The sequence below is a fragment of the Heliangelus exortis genome, chromosome 24, assembly GCF_036169615.1.
Source record: "Heliangelus exortis chromosome 24, bHelExo1.hap1, whole genome shotgun sequence".
NCBI classification, from domain to species: Eukaryota; Metazoa; Chordata; class Aves; order Apodiformes; family Trochilidae; genus Heliangelus; species Heliangelus exortis.
The window spans coordinates 812,862-832,872 of record NC_092445.1 but is presented as its reverse complement, the minus strand read 5'-3'; the positions used below and the strand labels follow the sequence as shown (position 1 = coordinate 832,872).

General features: G+C 60.0%; 1 protein-coding gene and 1 long non-coding RNA gene across 2 annotated transcripts in view; both read left to right on the top strand.

Annotated features, from left to right (window-relative positions):
* The first annotated feature begins 8,594 nt into the window (after nucleotides 1–8,594).
* On the top strand, nucleotides 8,595–9,490 carry LOC139807238 (uncharacterized). Its single transcript, XR_011730503.1, has 2 exons — nucleotides 8,595–8,951; nucleotides 9,077–9,490. It is a non-coding gene; the product is annotated as an uncharacterized lncRNA (long non-coding RNA).
* A 234-nt stretch (nucleotides 9,491–9,724) lies between these two features.
* The window catches only part of FOXO6 (forkhead box O6), a 30,254-nt gene continuing 19,967 nt past the window's right edge, over nucleotides 9,725–20,011 (top strand). Inside the window, exon 1 of the mRNA XM_071767931.1 lies at nucleotides 9,725–10,188. Within this exon, the coding sequence (XP_071624032.1) occupies nucleotides 9,751–10,188 (438 nt within the window). The 5' untranslated portion in view covers nucleotides 9,725–9,750. The remainder of the gene's footprint in view (nucleotides 10,189–20,011) is intronic.

The window sequence follows — 20,011 nt, the reverse complement described above, 5'->3', positions numbered from 1 at the left end:
AGAATGGGTGGGGATGTTCAGCGTGGGGATGCTCAGGGTGGGGATGCTCAGGGTGGGGATGCTCAGGGTGGGGGTGGAGAAATCAGCTTGGCTGTGGCTGTTCCATGGAGGAGAGAAAGTGGAGCACCACCCAGCCCAGGCTGGGGCCAGCACCTCCCTGAAGGCAGAGGCAGAGGCAGAGGACTGCTGGGGCTGTCAAAAGCATCTCAAGAACTTCTTGTGCCTCCTCGGAGGCATCTGCCTGAGTGCAAGTGCCACGGATCCCCAGGACCTTGCCCACCCTGATGGGCAACTTGCCTGACTCCAAATAAATAAGGAATGAGCAGTGATTGCTCCAGAGCTCCTCAGGGGCTCACAGGGCTCTGCTGTGGTAATGGGATGACCCAGCCTGGAATGGGAACTTATCACTGGGATTGCAGAGGTGGCTTTAGGGTACAAAGTGCTCTCTGCAGTGTGTCAGTCCCACTGATGGAGCCCCTAATGCACAAAGTGGGGGTCCTGGAACTCTGCTTGGTGTGTGGGGAAACAGCTGGGAGGCTGCTGCCTGGTGCTGCTGATGCTGGGGGTGTTGTAAAAAGCTCTCCTCGTGTCTGCAGGACTAAATACAGGGTGCTACTGCTATTGTCCCCATCTAGGGGGTTATGTGCCACCCTTAGCAGATATAACCCTTTGGTGCCTTCCTCTCTGGTGCCCTCCATGCTTCCTGAAGGCCTTAAATTATCTGCTGGGGTTTCCCATTGCTCCCCTTCAGACCCCTCTCTGGCTCTGTGCTGCCTGAAACCCTTAGCACAATGCAGCAGGGGGTCTGGAGGACCCTGTGCCCCCAGTGCTCCCCATACCTGTTTGGAGCCATCAGCTGGTTCTTGCCACGTGCTGGGATCTCCTGGGTGTGGGGCAGATCCTGCCGTGTTTGGACATCACACAGCTGTGACATGGCTTGCACAGGGCAAGGGAGCATGGTATTGAATTCCCCCCTGAGCTGTGTTAGCTAACCATAACTAGGGCTGCACTGGCACTGCCAGGTGGGTTCTGTTCCAATCAATAGGGAAATTAAGGGGTTTTGCTTTGCCTTTTGTAAGAGAAACCTGTTGGTGCCCCACTGGTGCAGACTGGTCCCTCTTGGGATGTGCCACCAACTGGGAGCTGCCTGGGATCATGGCCTCAGCAAGGACACAGCTCCTGTCACCCCAGCCCATTGACAGGGATTTTCCTGTGGGTTCCCATCCTGGAGTCTTCTGACAAAGGGGCCGGGCAGGGGTTGGGTGAAGGCACAGGAGGTGGAGGAGACTGTGGAGAGGAGGATCAGGGGTGTCACCCCCTTGGTCCAGCTGAGCAGGGGCTGTGTGCTGCTGGACCACGGCCCCTGGCAGGCTGGGGGGGTGCTCAGTGCTGGTACAAGAGTTCTGGCACATGCCAGCCCTGCCAGCTTCCCATCTCCTCGGTGCTGCTTAACCAGTTTGTCTGCAGCAGCCCAGTTCCCACCTTCTCATCCCTGGGTAGTGGTGTGTACAGGATTGAAATGCAGATTACCTGGCAGCCAACCACTTCATCTCATATTCGCTGGTGCTTAAAGAGTTCTGCAGATTGTCCAGCTTTTGAGCAGCTAATTGGGGAGCTATTGGCATGTCTGCAGTGCAGCAGAGACTGAGACGTGCATTTTGTTGGAGGCCTGCAGAAGATCAGATAATTCATCCAGATTTGCTGACAAGAGCAGACTGACACAGACATTGTCAGAGTCAGCCCAGCACCCACGAGGCAGGAGGAGGGTTTTTAGGGTTTTGGGGGTTTTTAGGGAAGTGTGCTGAGCCCTGGGGAGAGGCAAAGCCCCAGGAACACGGTGTGCAAAGCCCAGCCATGGAGGAATCCTGAGTTTCCACCACTGTCTGGGGAAGAACGGGCACACAATGAGTCCCTCAAATTCACTCAGCACCCAAGAGAAGCAGCTGAGCTCCTCTGACCCACAACACATCTCCAAAGCGTCAGCCCCCATGGAGATGTCCACGGTTGACTGGGGAGAAATGAGCTCCTGGATCCTGATTTACCTCCTTCACTCTGTCAAATGCTCGTGGCAAGTGGAAGAAGATCTGTTCTGTGGTGCTGGTCTGGCCAGAGCTGAAGGCAAGTGCTGACTGTTTCACCATGGCCTGTGTCAGGAACATCGTGACCACCAGGACACCATCCCCACACCATCCCCACACCACTAACCAGGACAGAAACTCCACCACCACGAGGAAGGGTGTTCCTACAGTTACACCCCCAGCAAAGAGTCCCAGAACAGGCAGGACATGGTGCCCATGTCATCCACTTCTTCCTGGTCCTTGGCTGTAGCCCATAACCCCAGAAGTAACTGGCCAGCAGCCCTCTGCGTGGGAAGACGGGTGGAGAACAGAACACGGGCTCAGGTCCAACATGGGACTTCCATCTGAAGCTGGCTGGAGGCAGAGCCACCCTGACCCTTCCCTGGGCTATGAAATGCTTGAATCCACTCCTCCCTACATGGCACCTCTGCCAGGTGCTGCAGCACAACCCCAGGTACCTGGGTGCCAAGGCCGTGCTGGGTTCCAGGAGGAGGCAGCAAGGCTGGAAGCTGTGTTGGTGCACACCTAGCATGAGGATGGGGTCTCAGAGGTCCCTTCCTGACCTTGCCCTCACCTGTCCCCCCTCTGTGCTGCATCTCCTGCACTGCCCGTGTCCTGCAAGCTGCACCGAGGGTAGGGGAAACTGAGGCAGGCAGGAAGGGAGTGGGGGCTGGGGAGGGAGGGTCTGGGTCACTGCAGGCTGGAATCAGACCCAGGTGACAGGAATTGTCCTGGCTGCTCCCCAAGGCAATGGGGGTGCAGGTGACAGCATCCACAGGGATGGTCTCCGCAGGGGGGGACATCCCGCGGGTCCCCGGGCTGGGCGGAGGACGGGCCCGGTGCCGGGGCTCTCCCCAGGGGTGGGGGTGGAACAGGAGAGGGTCCCGGCTGTGGGAAGCCGGGAGCTCTGGCAGGGCTGGAGGTTTCTCCCCCCTCCTTCCGGACCGAACCGGACCGGACCGGACCGGAACATCCCCTCCCGACAGAACCCCCAGAGGGTCCGCAGCTCCCGCTGGCCGCAGGAATGCTGAGCACCGGCCCTCGGGTGCCGCAATGGAGAACTTCAGCCCGACTGTTGCACTCGTTTAAAAATATCCTGTGACAAATACCTGCACAAACAGGGTGTGTGGGAGGGAAAAAAAAACAAAAAAACCCAAAACATTTAATCCTTTAAAAAAAAATACAGAAAAAAAAAAAATCTGTAATTTTCCACCGGATGGAAGCGCTGTGCCTGGGGCTGCCCTCAGCCCTTGCCTGCTGCGGGGTCTGTGGCCGAACCGAGGGGGCTGAGCGGGGCGGGAGGGAGCGGTTCGGGCCCCGCGGGAGCGGCTCCGGGAGATGCCGGCACCGCCCCAGCCTTCCCGGCACAGCTCCGGCTCGGCGGGGCCGGGTCCTGCGCTGACCCGTTCGGCCGCACCCTGCTCCCCGCCTCGCTCCGGATGTTTTCCCTCGGGATCGCTCCAACCCCGCTGGCCGTGCCTCTGCTCGGCATCTCTCTCTCTCTCCTCCCTCCCCTGCTCCCCTGGGAAGGGCCTGGGGGGGCTGGGGGGCCCGACCCCCGGCTGGGGCTTTGCCAGGGGAGGGGTGGTCCCTGACATGAGCCTCAAGTGTGGTTTGGAGGTGAGGAGGGTCTCAGCACCACTTCTGCCCAGGGAAGCTGTGCCTGGATTTGGTGACACCTGGGCCATGGTTGAGGAGGAGGAGGAGGAGAGGAAGCAGTGGGGAGAGTCCAGCCCCAGGGAAAAGCATGGGGGGACATCCAGGAGGAGCAGCAGCTGTAGGGGAGCACAGGGATGCTCCTGAAGGGTGCATGTGTCCTGCACAGCCCTGCACCTCATCCACTCATGGGAAAGGTACCAGGAGACACCTGACCCACTGGTGTCTGTCCCTCCCGTGCCCCCCAGCTCAGCTCTGTCTCCTCTGCTGCCTGTGCCATCACCAGCTCCCCCCTTGCCTCTGTCCCACTGGTGCCCAGTCCTGCCAGGACCTCCTGCTCTCCCTCCACCTGAAGCAGGAGGTGTGGGAGTGGAGATGGAGACAAACCCATTTCAGAGCCCCAGGTGTGCCACGGCCATGACAAATCTCACCCCCAGCCTCCCAGGGTCAGTGTGGTGCTGGCTGTGCCAGTCTGGCAGCTCCCTGTCACCTCCAGGCTGTGGGACCCACCCGGGTCTGGTGCTGTGATGGGACCAAGCTCCCACCATCACTGTGAGTACCAGGTCTGTGCCCCTGGGGGAGGAAACACCCCCCAGCAGCAAACCCAGCAGAGGGGCAGCTGGCTGCACCCAGGGATGCTCCAAACAGGACAGACACTGACCCAGAGCCCTTCTCCAGGAAAGCAACAGAGAATGTGTCCTGTCTGAGTGGCACAGGGCTGGCTGTCCCCGTGTGTCTGCATGGTGCACGTGTGTGTGTGGACATGTTCACGGGTGTGGGGATGTGTGTGAGAGCACGAACGGGTGAGTGAGTGCAGGTGGCATCAGGAGACTGCACAGAGGGGGTGTCAGCAAGAGTCTGTGTGTGTGCTCGGGGGTGTGCATGGCTTCGAATTAGAGAGGAGCAGATTTAGGCTGGATGTGAGGAAAAAGTTCTGTCCCACGAGGGCAGTGGAACCACGGCCCAGGCTGCCCGGGGAGGGGGTTGAGGTCTCATCCCTGGAGATGTTCAAGGTGAGGTTTGAGGATGCTCTGAGCACCCTGATCTGGGTGAGGGTGACCCTGATACTGCAGGGGTTGGACTGGGGGACCTGGAGAGGTCCCTTCCCACCCAAACCATTCTGTGATTCTACAATTCTGTGTGTCCATGGGTGTGTGCCCGTGCCCAACACCCTTTCCAAGAGGCCCAGTGCAGCCCCCATGCCCTCCCTGCAGGCTCCCACTCCCTCCCTTGGAGCTGCAGGTATTTAGCTGTGAAAATCTGGAAGCGCGTTCGGTGCCTGCTCAGTGACCTTCAAAACCATCCAACAAATTCCTCTTGGACGGCCAGCCCAGCCAGATGGCCCTCCTCAAACACGCTGGCCCTGCAAACGGGGGTTTTACTCCTGGCTCCAGCCCCAAGGCAGGCTGGAAGCAGTGTGTCCAGGCTGTGCTCCGGGAAGGCAGCCACAGCCCTGCTCCAGCAGAGAGGGGGCCAAACCAGGCTGGGGAGGGAGCAGGCAGCCACGGGTGGGAGGCTGAGGGGCTTTGGGGTTTTTTGATTGAAATGTGAAGCGTGGAGTGAAGTTCTGGGGGTATAAAACTGGGGGGGGGGACACAGGGGGCTGGGGGCTGCCAGTCTTCTCACCAGTTGGGACAACTGCTGGAGCTGGAGGGTGCTGGGAGACATCTCTGATGGCAGGAGGAGCCTGAGGGGGTGCAGGGGGTTGGGTAAGGGCAGCAGGGACTCCTGAAGGCCAGGAGAGGAAAGAGCAAACCAAAATAGCATCACCTAATGGAAGGGAAGAGTTAAAAGACCTGTCAGAGCTGAGCCTTTCTGGAAACATGGGAGACAGCTGGAAAAGATTTAAATAACTCCTTGCTGTGTGTCTGCAAGCCCTGGGTGCCAGTGAAAGGTAGTCTTATTTCTGATAATATCTGGTCTGACACACTCCATGTGTTTAACAGTTTTCAGTTCACTCAGGCAGATGAGACTAACTGGGAAGCAATCATGCAGGGATTCCTGGATGCTGCATTAGCATGCGAGCTCTGAGAGGAATTCTTGAGCCTCTAAATGCAGATAGAGGTTGGAAGCTACTGGAGGAGCTGAGACTGAGCTCAGTCTGAGGAGCTGATCTCGTGAATTCAGGGATAACCAAGCCCCCCACGTGGATGTCATCACGCAGGGACCCCCAGGAGCAGGGTGCTGGGATGCTCTCTACTTCCCTCCCACCCACAGCACCACTGGGGGAGGTGACTGGTGCTGCTGGTTCCCTCTGGGCAGGGCTGGGGCACGGCAGAGGGTAGAGATGTGGGGGACCTGGGGGGGCTGCAGGGGCTTCCTGAGAGAGGGATGCTTCCCACGGGGACTGGCACAGCCCCACTGGTGATCTCCTGGGTGCCAACAGTGCCGTGATGCATCCACACAAAACGTGGGCCTTTGGCCAGGGCTTCATCCCCCCAGCCGTGGGACACCAGGAGCCAACCAGGAGTGACCTGCTGAGGTGTCTTGCCAAGACAGTCCTCACCTGGGGACACAGGGACCGTGACAAGGGACTGTGAGCTGTCAGGGGGTGTTGAGCCCCAGGGAGCTGATGTGTGGAGCTTTTGGTGTGGAGAGAGGGGCTGGGGAGGCTGTTCTGCCTTTGGGAGGGCTGTGCCAGGGGAGGAGAGGCAGAGGGGTCACGATCTTGGTGCCTGACAAACACTGTCAAGCAAAGGTCTGTTTAATCACGTGAAATTGCTACCAAGAATTAGCACTGGACACTGTTATTGACCATTGTTATAATTAGAGAACAGATTTTTCCCTCAGTGCCTACCAGAACAAAACCCAATACCTACAGCCTACCCCAAAGGCTGCACAGGAATTTCCCACCCAACTTGTAACACATAAAATACAGAGCAGCCAGTTACACGAGACTATTCCTAAAGTACCTGCTGGGTTTCTCAGCAAGAACTCCAGCCCTCCGGAGCACAAGAATTTCGGTTTTCAAACCGTTTGTTCCTGAAATTTCCACAAATAAAAGCATGGAAATTTATTCATGTTGCGATGCACTTGGTTTGACACGATGTGAGCAGAAGATGGACACCAACGAGGGGACAAACCCTGCAGCTGCCACGCTGCCTGGGCCCCTTTCACAGTCGAAGGATTCAGCATCATCCCTTACAAGACCCCGGAGAATCCCAGGGTGCAGCTCTGGGTGCCCAGGGCTCCCTGGAAACCTGCACAGGGCTGAAGCAGAACTTTGCCCCGGAATGGTTTTCCATCAGAAACCAGGGTTTTATTGGAATAATTTCCCAGGGAGCTTGTTGATTTTGCTGCCATTTTCTCCAGGAAAAAGCCTCGCAGACTCATTTGACTCCCTTGTTTCGGCAGTGTCAAAATGTTTACTCCCCTCACGTCAAAACACGGAGCTCGTCTCAGGGAAAGGGAAAATATTTCATTTTGGCTTTGTCATTTCACTTCACTTCACTTCACTCTTCGTGCCATCAAGCTGCTTTTCAACACGTGCCACTCGAGGTCCGTTTGCCTTGTGACACCCAGGAGGAGGCAGCTCGGGATCACCACACTTGTGGTGTTTTCCAAAGGCCCAAATTTTAACATCTGGATGAATATTCCTCGCCCAGGACGTGCTGCACATCTGCCCTTTGCCTCCCAGTGCACAGCAGACACCTCCAGAGCTGCTGGGACACAGCAGCCACCCAGGGACACGGGGACACCAGTGGCCACCACCCGCAGGTGGTGTGGAACAGGGGACTTGTCAGGGCCCTCCTGGAGGTTCTGTTGTGTCTATTCTGTTGTGTGATGTTATATTGTATTGTATTATTTGATATTGTATTGTATTATATTGTATTATATTGTATTGCATTGTATTATATTATATTATATTATATTATATTATATTATATTATATTATATTATATTATATTATATTATATTATATTATATTATATTATATTATATTATATTATATTATATTATATTATATTATATATTATGTTATGTTGTGTTATGGTATGTTATGTTCTATTCTATTCTATTCTATTCTATTCTATTCTATTCTATTAATTGGGTTATATTACACTTTATTACATCATTAGAGCTGTCAGACCAAGCTCTTCAAGGCCGGAACCGTCGGGTTCTGAGCTGCTGGGGTAACCCCAGCCCCCCCCCGGGACAGGGGTGGGACACTGGGACGAGAAGCACGGCACGGGGACCGCGCTGTGGCAGCTCCGGTGTCAGCCGGGGTGACAAAGGCCCAGAGCCCCCCGGGACGCGGGTGAGGGGCGTCGGGGGGCAGCACGTCCAGAGAACGCCTGCCCGAGGCGGGAGGGCCTCCCGGAGACCCCCCGTGCTCCTGCCGCGCCAGGCCCAGCCCAGGCAGGCACCTGCCCGGGCTCTGACGTCACTGCCACGTCATACCCCTGCGGTGACGTCAGAGGGGCTGCCAGCAGCGCTCCCCGGGGGTCGCCCCCCCAGGGGTGCGGTCGGGGGGCGGGGCTTGCGCGATGGGCGTGTCCCTCAGGGGGCGTGGCCTGGTGTGGGGGCGTGGCCAAGACCCAGGGGGCGTGCCCAGCCGCGTTGCCCCGGGTGACGCGCGGATGCAGCCGGCATCCGTGACGTCACCCGAGGGGCGGGGCCGCTCCCCCTCCCGCCGTTTTTCCCCCCCCCACTCCGCGGAGCGTCCCGCCGGCTCTCAGCCAATCGGCGGGCGGAGGGGGCGGGTCCACCCGGCGCCCTGAGCCAATCAGACGGCGGCGGCGGTTGGGGGCAACAATGGGGGGCGCCCGGAGCGCACGTGGGGCCGCGCCGGCGGCGGGGGGGCTGCGGGAGGGGGGGTCCCGGTACCGGGAGGGGGGGCAGAGGAGAGGAGAAGGTGTTTCCCGTACCGAGGTGTGCGGGGGGGGCTGTCCCGGTACCCGGGGGGGTCGGCTCCGTCCCGCCCCTCGCGGCGCTGGGGCACTCCCCGCCCTCCGCCCGCCCCCCCCCCCTCCCGGGCCCTCCCCCTGTGTCACGGCGGCGCCCGTATTCGGGGCCGGGCACGGTGGAGGGGAGGGAGCGAAGGAAGGAAGGAACGAACGGGTGAACGAGTGAGCGGCGGCTGCCCCAGCATGTGGCCCGCCCGGCGGCGGCGGCGGCGGCGGGGGGCAGGTGTGCGGCCGCTGGAACGGAGCGGGGGGGCGTAGGGGCGGGGAGCCGCCCGCCCGCCGCCCGCCCTCCCTCGCCCGGCGCTGTCAGGTGCGTGCCGCCCGCCAGCATGGCTCCGCCGCGCCCGACTTAGCGCCGGGCCGCCCGCCGCGGCCCCCAGTCGCCGGAGGCTGCCCCCTCCCCAGCCCTGCTCCATCCCGCTTTTCCCCGTCCAGGTGCCCCGTCGCCCGGCTCCGGAGTACGCCGGTCCCCGGCCGAGGATGCCTCCCGCCGCCGGTCCCTCCGGTTCATCTGTTGCTGCTTGACCGCGCCGCCAGCCCGGTGCAGCCTCCGCCGATGGATGCGGCAGCCCCCGCGCCCTGCCCGCCCGCAGCCGCCCCGCTGCCTATTGTGCCGGGAACGACTCCGGAGCTCCGCGGCTGGTAAAAAAAAAACCAAACAAAAAACCCAACAACATAAAAAAAAAAACAAACCAAAAAAAAAAAACAAAAAACCGAAACCAAAAAACCAACCGCCCCGTCTCGCCCGGGGCTGGAGCGGCGACCGATGAATATGCAGCGGCCCCCCCGGCTCGGCTCTCCCGTTAGCCTCCCGCTCGCCGGCGCGGAGCCGGGCAGAGCCGCCTGGTAGAGCTCGGCCGGACTTGGTGCTGCACCCCCGCCAGGACCCGGCGCACGGAGCGGCTCCTCCTTCCCTCCTCCCGCTCCAGCCGAGCTCGGAGCCCTTCTTCGCACTCCTCTCCCTCTCGTGTTTTTGGTTTTTTTTTTTTTTTTTTCCTTTTTTTTCCTTTTTTTTTTTTTTTTTTTTTTTTTTTTGTGGCAACCGACCGTAACTCCGGGGAGGGGGTTGTCTTGGGGGGGAAGGGAGGGCGAGCGGCGGGGAGGGGACCATGGAAGAAAAGCTTCAGGCGCATCAGGTGGAGATCGACCCGGATTTCGAGCCGCAGAGCCGGCCCCGGTCCTGCACTTGGCCTCTCCCCCACCCCGACTTCGCGGCGGAGGAGGAGGATGGGGGCGCGGCGGGGGGACCCCCGGCCCTGCCGGCACCCGGCGGGGAGGGAACCGAGAACGCGGCGGCCCCGGCGGAGCGCAGAGCCGCCACCGCCGCCTCCCTGCCGCCCCCCGGAGCGGACCTGGGGCAGCTCCGCAAGGCCAAGACCTCCCGGCGGAACGCCTGGGGCAACCTCTCCTACGCCGACCTCATCACCAAAGCCATCGAGAGCTCGCCGGAGAAGCGCCTCACCCTCTCGCAGATCTACGACTGGATGGTGCGATACGTCCCCTACTTTAAGGATAAAGGAGACAGCAACAGCTCCGCCGGCTGGAAGGTACCTGACCCCCCCTGACCCCAACCCCAGCGCAACTTTCCCCCCTGCTTCCTCCAGCGTTCTGGGTTCTGGATGCTTTCTCTGGGGCAGCCGGTGCTGTCCCCTGGCCGGGGGATGAGGGAGTCCCCGCTGTCCCCGTGGCTGGGGGAATAAGGAGAAGGGCTGGGACAAGTTTCGGGTGCCTCGCTGTGTGTTGGGACCAGGGTGGTCTTGTGGCCGGTTGACCCGCCGGCCTCGGGCTGTGTGGCACGGCAGAGCCAGAGTGTTGGGCCAGTGTCCTTCTGGGGGGTCAGGGGGACGGGGATGGGGACAGGCAGGGTGGCCGTGGCCGGCTCTCCCCATGGCGTTCCCTGGGTACGGCGAGTGACAGTCCTGCCACCAGCGCTCTGCCTCACCCTGCCTGCGGGCACCCCGGCTGTGCCGGGTCCCCGAGTGCCCGTGGCATGTCCGGGAGGACAGCTGGAGGCAGTGCTGTCCCCAAACAGGTGTCTCCGGGCTGGCTTTTACCCAGTTCTGGGGTAAAAGACACTTACACCCAGAGTGTCTCCACCTTTCAGCACTCGTGTCCCCTTCCCGGGGGGCTACACGGGCAGGACACGGCCCCCACAGCTCCACGCGGGCTTTTCCCGGCTCTGCTCCTGCTCGGCACTGTGGGCTTGTTAGAAATCCCCGGCACAGGGAGCAATCCCCTCCGGCTCCGTGCCTTGCACTGACCATCCCGGCACCCGGAGAGGGCCTGGAGGGTGCTGGGTCCCCGAGGGGGTACAGTGGCCCCTGCCCCTCCAGCTGCCACTGGCCTGGCTGTGTGCTGGGAAGGGGGAGAGGATGCCTGTGGTCCAGATGGTGTCAGTAAAAATGAGACGGTTTCTCTTAAGCCCTCCCCTAAGCCCTGTCACCTCCAGTATGATTAGTGTGTAATGAGGCTTCGGGGGCTCTAACACCATCCTGCAGCCCGTGCCCCAGCGCTGCTGGAGGTGGCCAGACCTGGCCTGTCTCAGGGGATCCTTCTTGGTTGCAAATAGGGCTATTTTGGGGCAGGGAGGCTGAACTCCATCTGTCTGTGCCCGGGCTGTGGGAGTGGGTGCTGCGTGGAGGCTGAGTGTCCTCTGCCTTGCCCTACAGGAGGGCACCCGGGGTCTCCCTTGGTGTCCCCCAGTGTGGGCTGTTCACTGGGGGGACGGTGTTGAGTTTGCAGAGGCAGTGGTTGTGTGGGGGTCTCTCAAACCTCCTCCTGAGGTGAGGTCTGTGTGGCTTTGGGGGCCACATCTTGGGGGAGCAGGGTGTCCCCAAGGCTCACACCTGCTGGGGACAGCGGGGGGCAAGCACTGATGGGGGCTGGGGACGTGGTGGCAATGTCTGTCAGGGCTCTGGACTGGTGTCCAGGAGGGCTGGGATGAGAAGTGAAGGGATTCTCGGGCAGCCGTGTGTGTCACTGGGGGTGTGGGGTGCTTGGAGACCCCCCTGGATGGGTGTTCCTGGGGGGGAGCAAGGGTGAGGGGACAGAGCCATGAGCAAAGCTGTGTACCCAGCTGTGGCCAGGCAGGAGCAGGGAAGGGACATGTTCATGTCTTCTAGGGCTGGCACAGGATCCAGAGCTATTGACCAAGGATATCTCTGGGGGACAGGGACCCGGGCCAGGGGTGGCAGGGACAGCAGCTGTCCTTGTCACAGACCAGTGCTTGGGTTTGATCCACCTGCAGCTTGCATAGCATGGAGGAGTGACCCGTGTCCACCCTGGGCAGGCACAGGGGACAGTGGCAACGTGTGAATGTGTCCGTGCAGGTGTGCAAGGTGGCACAGACTTTCTGTCCTGCCTGTGCCAGCTCTGGATGAGCACAAGCTGTGATGGCTGTGTTGTCTGCCCTCATCAGTCCTGGCAGAGGCGACCTTGAGGGAATCCTCCCAGGAGAGCAGAGGTGGCCTTTCCCCCTGTCACCCCTCACCCAGGGGGTCCCTGATGTGTCCCAGAGCCACGGGAGGGCCAACACCTTCCCCCGGCAGAGCCTCCACCAGGGAGCGTGTGGGAGCACCACGGGTTCTTCAGCCCCGTCCCTTGCCCTCCACGCCCTCCCTGATGTCCCTTGTCCCTTTTGGTAGGGTGGTGCCTGGGCTATGTCCCTGTACCAGCACTGCCCACGGGAGCCCCATCACCTGGGGGTGGGGGTTTGGTGTCTTTCTCGAGGGGGCTGTGTCCCGAGGCTCCGTGGGGTGTGATGTGCAGGGGGAAGGGACAGGCTCAGGGTGCAGCAGCTTGGACATGAAAGGGGACATTTGCAGGGGCTGCTGGCTCGGGTGGGCTGGGATGTTCTCCTGACCCGTGTCTGGTTGAAGCAGCTCCACCATGGCTGTGGGCAGCCCCCTTACCCCCCAGGGACGTTGTGCCCTCAGCCTCCCAGCCCAGAGCCCCTCGGGTCACAGTGAGGCTGAGGGCTCCTGGGTGTGACACCCTGCCCGATGTCACCTGCCTGCTCTGGGTGCCCTGGGGCCTGTCGGGGGGCTGCAGGTGCCTGATCCCCAGCTGGTGGGAGGGCTGGGAACAGCCCGGAGAGGAGCAGCCTGCGGAGACCCCTTTGGCTTGGCAGTCTCGTTGGACACCAGCATGTCAGGGGTTAAACACTTCCCCCCCCCGACACCCCCAGCCCTGTGTCCCTCCTGCCTGTCCCTTGCATGAACCCCCTGGGTGTCCCCATGTCCCCCCCCGGGCAGGCTGGCACCCCCAGCACTGGGCAGGCAGTGTTGTAGGAACAAGCTGCTGGCAGCTTATTAAAGAGCCCCTGGAGATGCCACATCCCTGCTGCCCCAGGCCTGGGAGAACCACAGTGGATTTAAAGAGTTTCATAACCCAACACGGGAGCATCGAGAGGGGGGGTGCTCGGGAAATGGGCTGCTCCTTTATTGAGCTCCTCTGCAGCCTCCCTGTGCTGGGGAGAGCAGGAGGCAAAGTCTGGGAGCACAGCTGAGGGCACAGCATCCCCATGGGGTGTTGGCTGCTCCAGCAGAACTTCTCCAAACCCTGCCCTATTCTGGCATTGGGGGGGATTCCCCAGCAGGACCTCTGTGCTTTCCCATGGTTTTGTTACCTCAGAGGGGAAAGATGTGGTCACAGGGTGTGTTTTGGGGTCAGGTCCCCACCAAGCTGTGGGTTGTGTTTCTTGGTTTTATAGCGAGGTAGACTGAGGCACAGCATCCAAGCACCCTGCTCAGCATCAGCACCAGGACCCGGTCCTGTCTCCCAGGGGGGGTGGGATGCTCCAGCTCTTGTCCCCCAGGGCTCCCCGTGCCACAGCAGTCTGGGTCAGCACGTTGGGCTTGTAATGTGGGAGCTGGGCTAGCATGTTGGGCTCATGAACCCCAGAGCTGGGCCACCACGTTGGGTTCCTGCTCCAGGAGCTGCTGCTGCTTCCCGATGCAGGGCAGCAGGCTCCCAGTGACTGACAGTTCTGCTTAATTAGGGAGTTGTTATTTTATCAATTCCAAAGCGCTTGAAGTTTTCTGCTTCAGCTCACGCTTTCCACTTGTTAATGGGAAACCAACACCCTCCGTCAAAAAGGCAGTGGCACTGATGCATTTTAAAGGTTTCTGCTTGCTCCAGTTTGACATCCAAAGTATAACAATCAAGCAATCAGCTGGTGGATGCCTGTTTGATGTGGCTCTGACAGTGCTGAAAACCTTAATTTCCCAGCCCTCCCCTACACCTCCTCCTCCTTTACATACCTGGGTTGGGAGCCTGGCGGCTGCTCCCGGTGTCAGGGACTGGGGCTCTGGGGTGCTGCATGTTTGGGGTGGGCTGCCATGCAGAGACCCCTGCCCACATCCACTCAAGTGCCTCCTGCCCCTTGCAGGAAATGAATTGGTGAGATAAAGGGGTGGGGAAAGCTGCTTGGTGGGAGCGTGGTCTGAATGCCCTGTGCTGCCTGCAGGGTCAGGGTGTGCTGGGATGCTTCACCTTCTTGCTGGGCTTGGAGATCACCAAGGGACAACCCCATCCCTGTGCTGGGAAGGGAGACAGAGCCATGGCCTTGCCCTGGTGCCCAGTCCCACCAGGGCTGCACAGGCACTGCAGGAGACTCCTGCTCCATGCTAATGTCACCAATGCCACCCCCTGCCCGAGCCCCCGCCTCTCCCTTAGGGTGGGGGCTGGTGTGTCTGCCTGGCACCTCGCCCCTGAGGCTGGAGAGGCTTGAAACCAGGATCTGGGACTAATGGGGATGATTGTCCCCTTGCAGAGTGCAGCTTGGGTGCCAGCAAGGGACCGGGTGGTGCCAGGGGGGAGGTGGTCGCGGGCAGTGGGAGGGAGGTTTTTGGGGAGGAGTGGGTGACACAGCTCTGGGAGTGACACTGCTTGGGGCACACAGTGAGCCACTGTCCTGTGCAGGGGTGTTAGCAATGTTTGTGCCAGCCAGCCGGGGGGGGCTTGGCAGGGGGTCTGCTCCAGGGGTACGGGGCTGAGCGGGGGGGCTGCCCCAGCCAGGCTCCCGGTGGGGTGGTTTGCTGGGCTCGGCTCCCAGCTCCCATCCTCACCTTATATGGAGATTTTTCCAGCTTCACGGAGAGCCCAGAGCTCCCCGCATCTCTGGGCCAGGAAAACCGGGGCAGAGCAGGGCCCAGAGGGGCCCACAGCCCCTTCCCCCCGGGAACCTTCTGCTCCATCCCCCCCCCCACTGCCCAGGGAAGCGCTGGCCCCAAGGTCCCTGTGGGTGCCATGAGCCAGGGGTGTCCCTTATGTGGAGGGACACCCTGACCTTTCTCACAGCAGAGGTGGGGTCCCCCTTGGGGTCCCCATCCTTTCAGCATCCTAGGAGCAGGGAACTTCTTTCCCATCCCTGGCTTCACTCAGAGATGTGGGAGCTGTGTCCCCCTGAGCTACTACGAACTGCAGTGGTGCTGCTGGCAGCACGGCCGGGAGGCATCCCCTGGGCTTCTCTCCTCCTTCCCACCTCATTTTTCTCTCTCCTTATGTAGGTTTTCATCTTCCTTCTAATTTTTTTTTCCCCCCTTCTTCTGGAATCGCTTTTCATGCAGTGCTAACTGCTGAAGTAACACAAACCTGCTAAATGGTCCGGCTTTATGATAGCATAAAAATGATACTACAGCAGTGAGTGGGGCTTTATTAAACCCAAGGGAAAGGCTCCAAATGAACAGCTTGCTCTGCTCTTAGCTTCTCCGCTGCACACACCCCCCCACCTTCATTTTTAATAACCACTGGAATATAAACTACAGTTAAGATCCTATGGAATAGAAGAGTGCTCCCAGCCTGGTGTTCTCCATCCGTCCCCACGTGCATCCCCCGTGCACACCCATCCTTCCCAGTGCTGTGATGGGAGGACCAGCATCCTGGGAACTGAGTTTCCTCACGTTGGACTTTATAAGCTTCATGAATATTTTGCAGGGTGGCCGTACCCCCAACGGGTTGGGCCAGGGGTGTGGTGGGAGTGAGTTGGAGCTTCTGCCCATCCCTACGGGATCCTCACTTTGGTGCTGCCAGCAGCAGGAGGTTCCCTGGGCTCTGGGTTGGACCCCGTTCACCACTATGTCCTTGCAGATGGAGCAGGGGGGAAGGGGATGAATTTCCCCTCCCAGTGCTGCAGCGAGGTCCAGGCAGGGTGGAACCCCCATCCCCAGGGCCCCTCTCACACCCTGGTGTCACTGTGCCCTTGGGTCTCCCGTGGAGATGCTCCAGAGCTGGTTACGGGGTCTCCCCCTTGCCCTCTCACTGCACCCCATGGGGAGGCAGCTGCCTGCACCCCTGTACCCCGCAGCTGTGGGCTCAGCCCCCCCTTCACCTTACTTTTAATTAGCCCGAGGCTTCCTGTCGGCTCCTCTCTCTCTTGCCGAAGGTGCCTGATTAGTGGCGAGGTGAAAGGCACTTTGGGTTAGGGAAGGACACGGGGAGAGGCTCTCCTCCTGTCTGCAACTGAAGCTCCTTTTGGACAGCATCTGTTCATTATTATGTGGTGCCTTGGCCCGGCGCCAGGCAGGAGAACTGAAAGCCCCGGCACAAAGCTGGCGTTCACCCACTGCGGGGAGAGGGAGGCAGGCAGGGAGGAGGCTGCTGCCAGCGCTGGGAGAGATGCAGGCACCTCCAAAACAGGCTGGTCCCTTTTTCAGTGAGGATGCTCCAGTATCCCAGAGCATCTGGAGCTGCCAGGGGGTGTCCAGCTCCTTCCCCACACTCCCAGGACCGCTGGAGGCAGCATGGGGGCTGCTCCAGGGGGGTTAGAAGCAGGATGAGGTGATCATGGAATCTCAGGCTGGGTTGCATTGAAGTGAACCTTAAAGCTCCCCCAGTGCCCCCCCCTGCCATGGTCAGGGACCCCTCCCACAGCCCAGGGGGCTCCAAGCCCCATCCAACCTTGGACACTGCCAGGGATGGGGCAGCCACAGCTTCTGGGGGCACCTGGGGCTCAGCACCCTCACACCAAAGAATTTCTTCCCAAGGTCTCATTTCATTCTGCCCTCTTTCAGCTCAAAGCTGCTACTCCTCATGGTGTCTGGATCTCTATGGCTGGTGCCTGCTTTTTCTGGTGGGGGCTACTCCAGCACCCCCTGTTACCCCAAGGGATGGCTGTGCACATCAGCCCTGTGCTGGGGAGGCAGTGGGGAGGCTCCCAGGCTTTGCTGCACTTTGATGCCCATCCCTGCCACCTCCACCACTTTGTTCCCACTGATGCAGAAGCATCTCCTGTGCTCAGAGGTTTCCCAGACAGTCCCAAGTGCCAGGAGGGGCACGCTGGCCTTGTCACTGCCACTTGGGCTCCATGGTCTGGGCAAACCCTGGGCTGTGCCTGCCCGTGGGGCTGGGCAGAGCTGGGGGAGCTGGGGGCAGCAATGCCACGGGGAAACCACTGCCTGTGCCTTCAGGTCTGAGCTTGCACGTGTTCCCTTGCACGCCTGCACGCGTGCACACGTGCACGAGTCTCGCCTGTGTGCTCCCACGTGCACCCAGACGTTGCAGTCAGATGCACCTGGGCTGTGCAAGGGAAGGACCCTTGAACGTGCCTTGGGTTGGCTCCTGCCACTTCATGGCCCTTCTGGGCTGGTGGCAGTGTCCTTGTGTCTCCGGGACTTGGGGGGACGAGGTGGCCTTGCTGTGGGATGCTGGGTGCTTTTGGGGAGCCCAAGCTGGGGCTGATTTGTTCAGGAAAAAAACAAAGCAACCGACAAACCCCAAAATAAATTAAAATAATAATAATAATAAAACCAAAACCCAAACCCAAAGGGCAAAAAAAAGCAACCCCAAGAAAGAGAAGAAAGGGAGGGTTGTTGGGAGCTGGCTGGCACGGTGCCAGCCCGGGGACGCTCCGGAGCAGACATGCCAAGCTGTAATTGCAGACAGGCTCGTTTCAAGAGCCCAGACGGTTATTTTTAACTCGAGTTAAGGTAATGCACTGATCTCCTGCCTCCTGGTTCAAAAGTTCAAACCCCCTCCCCTCCCCAGAGCCCCCTTTGCTGGCCCACCCCGTGGCAATGCCCCTGGCAGGGCTCAGGGTGTCCCTGGCAGTGTCCCTGGGGTTGGGAGGCGGTCACTGCCGGACACCCTCACCCTCCCCGGGCAGCTGCTGGGTCTCCCGGGGACTCTGGCTCCTTTCCCGTGGGACTGGGAGGAGGCTGAGATCGGGGCCAGCCCCAGGCTATGGAGCAGATGGGTGTTTGTGGGATGGTGCCAGCGCTGAGGTCCCCAGGGGATGGTGGCAGAGATGGGTACTGGATGCCAGATCCTGCTTGGAATCTGGTGGGAAAACCATGCAGTGCTGGGAGTGGTGGCACTGCTGGCACTGCTCACCCTCTGAGGTCCCCAAGTGCTTTCCAGTGACCGTGCCACCCCAGGGACCACTGGCATCTGCTCCAGCAGGAAAGGCAGGGCTGGCTGGGCAAGGCAGCAGAGGTGGGACACGGGTTCTGTGGCTGGAGCAGCCACTGGGTGTGATGCTCCCAGTGCTGCTCATCCACCCATGCCAAGCACTGTGCAGCCACCTGGGCCTGGCTGTTGGCACAGGAGAGCCCAAGAGCCAGTTGCAGGGATGTGTCACCTATTTTTCTTCCTTAAAACATACTGTGAAGTGCCTGGAGGGTCTGGGTGCCCTCTGCTCCTGGGGAGCAGCTTTGCCACCCTGAGGCAGAATGTCACCGGCTGCGTGGGTCCCAGGTGGTGCCGAGCTGGGAAGCAGAGCCTATACCATCCAAAGCAAAGTGGAGCAGAACCACTCCACAACATGTCGGGTTTGGACCTGCAGTAGCTGCAGTTAATCCTTTGCCTGCCCCGTCGGTTTCCCCCAAGGGCTCAGCTTCTGGGAGCTGGTGGGAACAGAGCCCCAGGGTGTCCCTGGGCAGGAGCAGTGTGTCCATCCTCCTGACCCCAAATGCCCTCTCGCCCTGGTTCCTGGCGTCAGCATTTTGCCAGACGGCTGGGAACTCCCTGCATGGCTGGGATGTCCTCGGCTGCCGCCTGGCCGGGGCCACCAGCTGCAGGTGCTCTGCTGCTTCCCCTTCCCGCTGCCCGCTTCAAGCATTCACCTCCCTTGGGATGTAAGGTTTTGTTTGGGTTTTTTTTGGCAGGAGCGCTGAGGTTTGGGGCTCGGGGGCAGTCGAGGGGAGCTGAGCCCCGGCAGCCACATTTTGTGGCATTTCCCCACTTGTCCGGGCTCGTCCCTGTGGCTGCACATCGCCTGCCGGAGCCGATAAATCAGGGGGAGCAGCCCGGCTGGCAGCCCCGTGAATTGTGGGGCCATTATCTGTAATGAGTTCAGCAAGGACGGGGGGGGCTGAGCCGCGGGAGGTAAGGGGGGGGGCCTGGGGTTATTCCTGGACTGTGACCCCGGCAAAGCGGGGGGCATCTCCTGGCTCCACGGGGCGTTACACGGCCGCCTTGCCTCCCTGCTGTGCCTGTGCCGAGCCGTGCGATGACACGGGCCCCCCCACACCCACTCTGCGTGACCGGGGACCGGCGGGTGCCATCGGGTGCCATTGGGTGCCATGGGCTACATCCTGCGCTCCAGCGATGCGCAGCGTGCGCTGAGCCCCGCATCGCCCCGGGCAGCTCCCGAGTGCGTGTGGAGTGCGGGGCTGGAGGTGCCCTAAGGATGGGGAGAGAGCCGGGGACAGCAGCACTGGGACCGTGCTCAGGGACACACTTGGGACGTGCTGCTGGCTGCTTCCCCCCGAGGACCCTCCCGTCCTCCTGCGCAGCGTCGGAGCTGTGGGAGGGGGAGGAGGAGGGAGGGCAAGTCCCCAGCTCCGATGTCTGCTGGCACCTCCTGCCTGGTGTCACCCCCTGCGCGGTGTCACCCCCTGCCTGCTGTCACCCCCTGCCCACACCTCCTCTGGCCAGCACCCAGCCCTTGTGCTCTCGCTGCCCGGGGGGGAGGACACGAGTGGGGATGTAGGGAGGAATTAAGAAGCTTGTGGAGCGACAGGCTCATAATTTTTTTTATTTTTTTTTTTTATTTGAGACTGTCAAACCTATGCCTGTCCTAGGGATGTAAGACAGCATTTTATTGCTGCCTACTTGATGGTTGTTCCCTTCTCCTCTGTGGCTTTGATTTATCTCTGCACTTTGCACTGATTGGATTAGAAGTTTAAATGCTAAGGGTGCATAACAATATATTTTTCTTATTAATATTAAAAAATCATTATTGGATTTTTTATAGTTCTGTTTTGAATTGAATCCCCTTGCTTGATTTATTCTCTCTCCCAGAGTAGAATTTAATGCTAATAGGAACAATCATTGCTTTGTTTTGAATCTTTGACTGTTTGGAAAACTTTCCCTGCAAAGGGAAATTACAACATTATTAAGAGTCCATTAAAAGAGGGTTTGCCCATTCCT